The sequence below is a fragment of the Gouania willdenowi genome, chromosome 12, assembly GCF_900634775.1.
Source record: "Gouania willdenowi chromosome 12, fGouWil2.1, whole genome shotgun sequence".
Classification (NCBI taxonomy): domain Eukaryota; kingdom Metazoa; phylum Chordata; class Actinopteri; order Blenniiformes; family Gobiesocidae; genus Gouania; species Gouania willdenowi.
Window position 1 is genome coordinate 2,680,491 of NC_041055.1, and position 10,414 is coordinate 2,690,904.

General features: G+C 36.8%; 1 protein-coding gene across 2 annotated transcripts; it reads left to right on the forward strand.

The window, feature by feature from the left end:
- Positions 1 to 154: 154 nt before the first annotated feature.
- On the forward strand, positions 155 to 7,422 carry ppiab (peptidylprolyl isomerase Ab (cyclophilin A)). Of its 2 annotated transcripts, XM_028462652.1 has the most exons (5): positions 155 to 315; positions 1,726 to 1,756; positions 6,380 to 6,468; positions 6,554 to 6,726; positions 6,801 to 7,422. In XM_028462652.1, the coding sequence occupies exons 1-5, from the start codon at positions 247 to 249 to the stop codon at positions 6,934 to 6,936; spliced, it is 498 nt and encodes a 165-aa protein (XP_028318453.1). In that variant the 5' UTR covers positions 155 to 246; the 3' UTR covers positions 6,937 to 7,422. The 2 variants fall into 2 exon arrangements, with proteins under 2 accessions (XP_028318453.1, XP_028318454.1); XM_028462653.1 differs by lacking the exons at positions 155 to 315; positions 1,726 to 1,756 and adding an exon at positions 1,757 to 1,790.
- The last annotated feature ends 2,992 nt before the right edge of the window (positions 7,423 to 10,414 follow it).

Consider the following 10,414-nt stretch of genomic DNA (forward strand, 5'->3'; position numbering starts at 1 on the left):
GGCAACGACCTCGTTCCCGCTGCGGTTGCCATGAAAACCCGGACCCGCCTTCCGTCACTCTGATTGGTGCACCTGGCTGCCTGTCACAATATACTGCGTGTTCATTGGCTGATAGTGATGCTACGTCACTCACCCATTGGCAGATATAAAAACTCGCTCCGTGCTGCTGGTAGTCCGTCAGGCTCACGTTTTATCATTGAAACTAATCAATTTGATTTAAAATAAATAAATAAATAAATAAAAATCATGGAAAATCCCCGAGTTTACATGGACATCACCATTGATGGCGCAAACAGCGGCAGGATCATCATGGAGGTAATTAATAATTTATTATACTTTAGTCATTGATCCATTCAAAGTGAAACATTGGCTTTTAGAGGCAGATAATTATTAAAACTTGTTTATTAAACATTAATTTAGCGAGTTCAGGTTCCTTTTTATTTGTTTAACCTTCATAAGGCTCACAAAGATCATTTAAAGCTGTGAAAATCATTTAAACAATGCATATAATCATCAGTTTAGTGCAATAAATATAGAAATTGTGTCAAAACTTCACTTTAAAATGTGACTATCCTCAAAATATTTATTTTATTATCAGTTGTTTGAACTTGTAAAAAAAAAAGTATTAAAGTTCAGTTACAGCAGTGCAATTATTCAATTATAGTATATGAACAAATTAGTTTTTAATGACTTTTAATTTATATTTTATTGGCCCTCATTTTTCCTTCCACGGATAATCAAATATAAAGTGGTTTATTCTCCTCTGGGCATAATTATTATTGTAAATATGTCATTTTGTGTTTTATTGAATGCGTCTTTTCTATTTTATTTTTTATTTGACATTTTATGTATTTCTTCTTGTTCCAGTTTTTTTTTTTTTTTTTTTTAATCTTTTAGAGTTTTGTTGTTTTGTATATTTCCTTTGTTTTTTGGAATTTCATATTTTATCATTTTGTGTTTCATTGAAAGTGTATTTTTTATCTTGTCATTTTGTTTATTTGTGTAATTGTTATGTATTTTCCTTTGTTTATATATATATATATATATATATATATATATATATATATATATATATATATATAGGGAGAGAGAGTTTAGTGTATTTTATTGGTTTTGCATATTTTCTTTGTTTTTTGGAGGACTTTTTGTTGTGATTTTGTGAATTTTCCCTCTTGTTCTGTTCATTTTTTATGTCTGCATATTTGTATTGTTTCTATATTCTGTCATTTGGCATATTATTATTTGTGTATTTTCTTTTGGAGTAATTTGTGTCGTAGTTTTGTGTATTTTTCTACCTGTTCTGTTCATTTTTCTTGTCTTTGTGTATTTTTATTGTTGTTTTGTATATTTTGTGTTTTCATTGTTTTGTTTACTATTTTTATTTTTGTGTATTTTTATTGTTTTTGTTGTCCTGTTGTGTATTGTATTGTGTGTCCTGTTGTGTCTCTCTTCAGGGATAGGTAAACGTTAATATTGTGCTCCTTGTTTATGCGGATGGATTTATTATGGTTAGCTTAGCTTTAATGGCTAAAGTTATTGCTTCACTTTGGATCTTTTATTACCAAAAACTCTAAAATGTGCCATTATTGGTCATTAATAAGTTTTTAGACTGATAGTTATGATGCATCCCTAAGTCTAAATGGTTAAATATGAGATAAAATAACAGTATTGTTGAGTGTGTTGTTGATTTAAAGGTGATTTATTGTTGTGTTGTTTGTTGAACAGCTGAGAGCAGACGTGGTGCCAAAGACTGCAGGTCGGTAAGATTTCCTCCTCATTAAAAGATCAATGTGAGCAGTGTTTGCATTATTTAGCAGCTCTACGCTCACACACCTAGTGTGTGTGTGTGTGTGTGTGTGTGTGTGTGTGTGTGTGTGTGTGTGTGTGTGTGTGTGTGTGTGTGTGTGTGTGTGTGTGTGTGTGTGTGTGTGTGTGTGTGTGTGTGTGTCTGGGTGTGTGTGTGTGTGTGTGTGTGTGTGTGTGTGTGTGTGTGTGTGTGTGTGTGTGTGTGTGTGTGTGTGTGTGTGTGTGTGTGTGTGTGTGTGTGTGTGTGTGTGTGTGTGTGTGAGCTCCATGACGCCTGTCCCACGTTATCATGTGTTCTACGACTCTATTTCTGCTCCATGAGTGCACGTTAACACGCCCTCAGGCTGCTCTTATTATAAAGCTGACACACACACACACACACACACACACACACACACACTTTGTCTGCTCAGCTTCAGGAAAACACACAAAAGATGCACTAATCTAAAGTGTTCAGCCTGAAGCAAACACTGTGATATGAACTTAAATGAAAATCAAAAATCTCCAGGTCAACTTTCAGTTGGGAAATGTTTGTGTTGCCTGGCAACCGTCTCTTCTCCCTCCCAGTTGTGGAGGAACTATTTGAGTGGAGGAAACAAATAAATGATTAAATTAAACAAAAGCAATCATAATCTTAAATCTCTTGTTGCTGATTACTGTTAACTCATAATATTGTTGTATAAAAGCAATATTACACTGGATTCATCACTGGTGTGATTATTATTAATCACACACAGCATGAGTCCGGTGTGATTTAGTGCTTTAATAAAACATGCATGTGAGGCTATATTCAGTGTCACGCTAACATTTCCACTGGATTTTGTTGAGAATAATAATAAAAATAATTCAAAACGACAGTATAACACAAAGAAACTCATACATGATTTAAAGTAGATGTAGAGACTGAGACGAGGGTTTTATTAACACAAGAAATAGGATTAAATATATTAAGTAAGGATTAAATACAAGTGCAAATATAAATTATAAAATACAAATCTAGAAGAATTTGAAATGTGTTGACGCTTGAACTGTTTTTTTTATTTTTGATTATAGTAGTACTATATATAGTATACATATATAGTACCACTCACACTAACGTACCACTCACACTTACGTACTACTAATCCTAGCATATTACTCACACTAACGTACTACTCACACTAACGTACTACTAATCCAAGCGTACTACTCACACTAACGTACTACTCACACTAACGTACCACTCACACTAACGTACTACTAACACTAACGTACCACTCACACTAACGTACCACTCACACTTACGTACTACTAATCCTAGCGTATTACTCACACTAACGTACTACTCACACTAACGTACTACTCACACTAACGTACTACTCACACTAACGTACCACTCACACTTATGTACTACTAATCCTAGCGTATTACTCACACTAACGTACCACTCACACTTACGTACTACTAATCCTAACGTACTACTCCCACTAACGTATTACTCACACTAACGTACTACTAACACTAACGTACCACTCACACTAACGTACCACTCACACTTACGTACTACTAATCCTAGCGTATTACTCACACTAACGTACTACTCACACTAACGTACTACTCACACTAACGTACTACTCACACTAACGTACCACTCACACTTATGTACTACTAATCCTAGCGTATTACTCACACTAACCACTCACACTTACGTACTACTAATCCTAACGTACTACTCACACTAACGTACTACTAATCCTAGCGTACTACTCACACTAACGTACTACTCACACTTACGTACTACTAATCCTAACGTATTACTCACACTAACGTACCACTAACACTAACGTACTACTCACACTAACGTACCACTCACACTAACGTACCACTCACACTTACGTACCACTCACACTTACGTACTACTAACACTAACGTACCACTCACACTAACGTACTACTCACAGTAACGTACCACTCACACTTACGTACTACTAATCCTAACGTACTACTCACACTAACGTACTACTCACACTAACGTACTACTCACACGAACGTACTACTCACACGAACGTACTACTCACACTAACGTACTACTCACACTAACGTACTACTCACACTAACGTACCACTCACACTTACGTACTACTAATCCTAACGTACAACTCACACTAACGTACTACTCACACTAACGTATTACTCACACTAACGTACTACTCACACTTACGTACTACTAATCCTAACGTACTACTCACACTAACGTACTACTCACACTAACGTACTACTCACACGAACGTACTACTCACACGAACGTACCACTCACACGAACGTAGCACTCACACTAACGTACTACTCACACTAACGTATTACTCACACTAACGTACTACTAATCCTAACGTACTACTCACACTAACGTACTACTCACACTAACGTACTACTCACACGAACGTACTACTCACACGAACGTACTACTCACACGAACGTACCACTCACACGAACGTACCACTCACACTAACGTATTACTCACACTAACGTACTACTCACACTAACGTACTACTAATCCTAACGTACTACTCACACTAACGTACTACTCACACTAACGTACTACTCACACTAACTTACTACTCACACGAACGTACTACTCACACGAACGTACTACTCACACGAACGTACCACTCACACTAACGTACTACTCCTAACACCTTTCCATAACCCGTGGATGACGTCATGGGGTAAAGGAAAGGTGTTAGGAGAGGAGTTAGGAAAAGGCCATCATGTTTGTTTTGACAAATGGATAAGAAAGGAGATAGGAGGGACTATTCGGACACAGCCACTCTCAACCATCCCATGATGCATTGCGAGCAGAATGTAAAATAGTCCTGGGACTGGTGTCATGTACTGAGTTCACATCATACTGAGATTGTATATGCGCATGTGCGCTAATGCGCACTACCAGAAAATTAATTTTTGCTAAAAAAATAATTCTTTTTTGTTTATTTTTGTTTTCAAAGTGAACAGACACGTGTTTTATTTGTTTATTGGATTATGTTAGGGTTATAATCTCAGTACAAGGTAAACTCAGTACGTGACACCAGCTTCAAACTAAAAATCAAACATCACCCTTTCAAAATAAAAGCATCTCTTCTTGTCTTCCATTAGTTTTTTTTTAACACTTTTGTAAATAGGGCTTTTGTTTTGAAGTTAACAGGAAGTTTTGTCAGTAGCACAATGGAGGGTTTCTGAAAATGTGTGAAATGTGTTTCTATGAGTTTTATGGATGAAATGAGCACATGTTGATATTCTACTTGGTCACTTTCTCACTTCAAATGTTTTCAGAACTTTCAAAGTAAAGGTGGAGAATCAACAGAGATATTGAGCTTCAGTGTCATTCAGGTTTTTGTCGTTGTTGGTTCCAAATGCATCTTGGGAAACTTGGAAGTATACTTCAGTGGGAACGCTCATCATCCTAATCATATTAATAGTATATACTAGACAGTATATACGTACTTATTGAGTTTGTATATGTAACGGGTGTGCTTAGTCTTTATCAGTTTTTCATTTAAGTTCGATGCACATCCGTTAACCCTTGTCTGTTCTGCGTTGTGTTCTGTGTTGTGGTGAAATCAAGAAGGACCACAATCAGCTGCTGGTTGGTCTTTTAATACAGGCAGAGTGATGTAGTCTGTACAAATGAACAGAAAAACACATAAAGCTCTGTAACATGCAGTCTCTTCCACACAGTGACAGTAAACAGGCCTCAAGCTCCTGTGAGCAGATGCACAAGAGAATCTGTAAGCTAACACGTGGAAATGTGCACCATAAAACTTACAAAAAAGTCCATTTACAAAGTTTAAATTCAACTGACACATTAACTACATGTTCATAACCTAAAGACTAACATTTGTACATGGATAAAACAAAGTCTACATCTTTATAAATCCAAAATAATTGGTCAAAACTGAGCCTGGGGATGTCGGTAGTAGGCCTGAAGCCTCTTAAAGTGACAGTACAGAGATAAACATTTTAGTTTGAAAACAACATTTATACATACTTACTGGCAATAAAAAAACCTCTTAACCATATAAAACCATATTAATCAGGATTTGGTGATATTTCAAACATAAAACAAATATATATTTTCAACCTGGTTACATATAGTACGTCAGTGGGACATTTACAGCACAGTCAGAGTCACTGCCCTCTATGGGTTGAACGCTGCTATTACAACTGAATTATGCTATTGGCTGAGATTAGATCGGTGATGTCACTGACCGTCACTGTTGGCCCCGCCCTTCAGTGAGCATTGATTGAAGGGTCTATGTGGAACTGTGTAGCGCTGTGGGGGCGGGGTCTGCTGTGACTGGGCATGTCTAAACTACTCTAGAAGCCACGCCCATAATCAAGACATTTTTTTTAAAATTTCTCCCTCGTGTCAGGTCAGCAGAAACCTGTGTGTGTACTGTCAACATGATCTGTTAATGGATACTAAATCCTTTTTTCTTTCTGCAGAAGATGATTTTACAGCGTGTTGTGTCTCTGGTTTGCTTGATTGTTCCTGTGGATCAATAAAGTTGATCTTATTGTTTTGTTTGTGGCGTGCAGAGAATTTCCGTGCTCTGTGCACCGGAGAGAAAGGCTTTGGATTCAAAGGCTCCTCGTTTCACAGAATCATCCCTAAGTTCATGTGTCAGGTAACGCCCCCTGCCCCGCCCCCTCCCTGTGAGCGACTATCCTTGTTATTCCTGACGCGTGCGTACGCGTGCGTTCGTCCCACAGGGCGGAGACTTCACCCACCACAACGGCACGGGGGGGAAGTCCGTCTACGGAGAGAAGTTTCCAGACGAGAACTTCACTCTGAAGCACGGGGGCATGGGGACGCTGTCCATGGCCAACGCTGGACCCAACACCAACGGGTCCCAGTTCTTCATCTGCACCGCCAACACCGACTGGTAAGCCACGCCCCCCCCACACACACACCGTGACACGCCCATCAGAGCACAAAAACAAACGTCTGCTTCCACAGGCTCAACGGGAAACACGTGGTGTTCGGCTCCGTGGTCGAAGGCATCGACGTCGTCAAGGTGATGGAGAAGCAGGGCACGAAGAGCGGGACCCCCAAGGCCAAGGTGGTCATCTCTGACTGTGGAGAGCTGAAATAACTCCGCCCCCTTTTACAGTTTATACAACCAGCTCTACACTCACACACTTCATATTAACATTAATAAACATCAATGGTTAAGTCTGTAGAGCACGCGTGTCAAACTCATGGCCCGGGGGCCAAATCCGGCCCTTTGGGGCATCCAATTCGGCCCGCAGGAGAAAGTAAAAATGAATCATTGTGTGAATTACTACCGTAATTCATTTATAGATATCTGAACTAGACATCTTCAAAATAATATACAAATTCAATGAAACTCCACAGTAATAAACAGGGCTCACATTTTCCCCATGCTTATATTACATGATAGTGCTCAGTTTACCTGTTACTTATATGGCATTATTTCAGTAATTGTTTATGTTAAAAGTTGAAGAAAAAAAAAAATTCTTACAAAATTCTTTTAATTTTCCTCAAATTATGACATAATATTTATCTAAGTTTAATAGAAATTTGTCACAAAATGGTAAATTTAAAGTGAAGATCGTGTTGGGACTGATATTTGTCACTTATTGCTTGGATATTGTTGCTTTCCTACATATTTTGTATTTTATGTCTACGTAGAAGTGTAAACTATGGCAAAATAATGTTAAAATTACTCACTTTCCTGCATAAAATCTGTGGCCCACTTGTAATCAAACTGTTCCGTATTCGTCCCCTGAACTAAAATAAGTTTGACACCCCTGCTGTAGATAAATAAAGCTCTTATTTTGAAAGGTTGCCACTCCAGATTGGTTGAACTTATTGTTGTAGCTCAAGTCGTTTAAAGTGAACGACAAACTTAAGACGCATTAAAAAAAAACAAATCAATTCATCACTTTGTGTTTTGATTGACCTGAGGGCAGTCACGACTTTTATTCTGAAAGTCGATTTGAGTGATAATCTGCTACAGAAGCTATACATTTATATTTTTTATGATCTTAAATGTATTTATTTTATATTCATCCATCTATTTTGACAAGCTTTTACTTTTTCCTTGTTTTTTTTCCTCCATTCTTTTCATCTTTTTTAATCTGTCAATTGTCTTTTCTTTTCTTTATTCATGTTGTCTTTGTTTTTAATTTTCTTTGTTTTGTTTTCAGGAATAATTTTATCATTTGTATTTCTTAATTTTGTTTATAATTTCATATTCATTACAGAAGAGAGACCCCCCCCACACACACACACAGACACACACACTAATTTATAATAATTCACTAGTAGGAGACTTTCCGGTCACTAAATCCATGATGTCTATAAATAAACTCAGCACTGAATTTGTTTTTGTTCCTTTTTATTCGTGAGTTCCAACAAAGTGTAAATCACAAACAAACACATGGAGAGAAAACATCAGATTTCAGACGTCTGCATTGCCAGAGTTACCAAAATAAAAGCAGGTTTTATTAAAAAAAACAGTAGGTGAGGATAAATCACATAAAAAACTAAATACACACGTTAGAGACGCCGTGAGATGAGCTTTAAACATGAATGCGTCAGAACTTCAGAATAAAGTGGAAATTCTCTAAAGCAGGGGTTCTCAACCTTGGGGTTGGGACCCCATTTTGTGGTTGCGAGACACTGGGAGGGGGTCCCAAGATGTCTTTAAGAAACTTAATTTTTTTTTTTACAATTTGAGCCAATTTTTGCCAAGTTTTACCCTTTTTCTGCAATTACACCCAATTGTCCATATTTTAACCTATTTTCATCATTTTTTCTTGCCATATTTTTGTATTTTTTAATGCATTTTTTCCACATAAATCCCATTTCTGATACTACTCCATTAAATTTCAAAGCCTTTACTGAACATATTTTTTCCACCTTCAAGACATTTTCAGCACTAATAAACTTTTTCCACCACATTTTTTCCACTTTTGAGACATTTCCACCATTTTTCCCACATATTTTGACCCATTGTTGTCACTTTAAACCTATTTTCACCATATTTCATGACTATTTTTGCCGATTTAACCACATTAACGATTTGTCATGCCCATTATTTGCCAATTTAAACTAATTGTGCTATTATTGACACTTTTAACCCTTTTTTTAAACCACTTTTTCTTTGTTTTTGGCAACTTTAAACCAATTTCTGTGTTTTTTAAAATCCAATTTTACCACCTTTTCCACCATTTTTGGTCGCTTTTAACCCATTTTATTTCTGATTATAACAAGGATTTACATCTTTAAGATGACTATAAACTATAGCACAGATCTTGTGGATAACAGTGGATATTATTCAGGTAAGTAAAGGTTGAGAACCACTGGATTAAAGGGTCAGGATTTTTCTGCCGTCTACCATTAGGATGGAATGAAGGATTAGCACCAGAAACTAAAGGCGGGGTCAGTAGGTTGGTTCGTTCTCTGGTCTGGAGGAAAGACAAAACTGTATTACACTGCAAAACATTTAGTGTTGTTTTAAAATAAATCTAACATCGAACGTGTTTAATGCTGCATTTTCTGAACAATTTATTTCCAAAAACATTATTTCCTTTTATTGTAAATACTGCTACTCGGTATAAGGAAGAGGTCATCTGCATTATTAACATTATAAAAGGTGCTGGTTTTAAACTCAGCATCTCCTAGTTTTTCATTGCTTTTTTTTGCTAGCATGACGATACTAGCCTCACGGGACAGAAAAGTGCTGACTCAGCACCAAACACTGAACTCGTTGTCATTACTCGGGCAGTTGGTAGCTTTAGAATGTCATGTTGGAGATATTTTTTCCCCCAAAGTATCTGAATCTTGAGCTACAGGCTGTTAGCAGCTAACGTTTTGTTTTTTACATACTACATAAAAAACAAAAGAAGTCATTAAACTGCCAATATTTAATGTACTTTCTTTAAAAAGCAGATCAAGATAATCACAAAACATCCAACATAACCGTCAAAGTGTCACATGCTGTTCAAACATTTAAAACAAGCTAACATGCTAACTTTAGCACCCCTCATTACAGCTTGTGTAAAAAAAAAAACAAAAACAGCACAAAGACCACGAGTCACAAAATAGGTTTCTAACGTGGACATAGAGGTAATAATCTGTATCATTAACACTATAAAAAGATGTTGAAAGAACCGCTTTTAAACTCAGCATCTCATTGTTTGTTTTTTCCCTAGCGATAGCAATACTAGCATCGGGACAGGAAAGTGCTGACTCGGCACTTAACACTGAACTCTTTCTCATTATCCAGGCAGTTGGTAGCTTTAAAATATCCTGTTGGAGTTTAATCTTTCTGTAAAGTGTCTGAATCTTAAGCTAACGCTACTGTTAGCGGCTGAAGTTTTCTACATACCTCATTAGAGTTTAAAGAAAACTCAAACAAAAGCAGCAATAAAGTCAAAGTGTCATTAATACAAATATGTCATGTTAAATCAGAACTACATATTCACAAAACATCAAACATAACATGCTGTGCAAACCCCCAAATGCAAACATTTATTTACATTTCTCAAAGCTAACGTGCTAACGTTACACGCTAACCCTCTTTACGGTTGGTTCAAAATAGG

Coding starts and splice junctions, on each gene's coding strand:
- ppiab (XM_028462652.1), top strand. CDS start 247: ATGGAAAATCCCCGAGTTTACATGGACATCACCATTGATGGCGCAAAC. Junction 1,757..6,379: donor CGTGGTGCCAAAGACTGCAG/GTCGGTAAGATT, acceptor TGTGGCGTGCAG/AGAATTTCCGTGCTCTGTGC. Junction 6,469..6,553: donor TCCCTAAGTTCATGTGTCAG/GTAACGCCCCCT, acceptor TTCGTCCCACAG/GGCGGAGACTTCACCCACCA.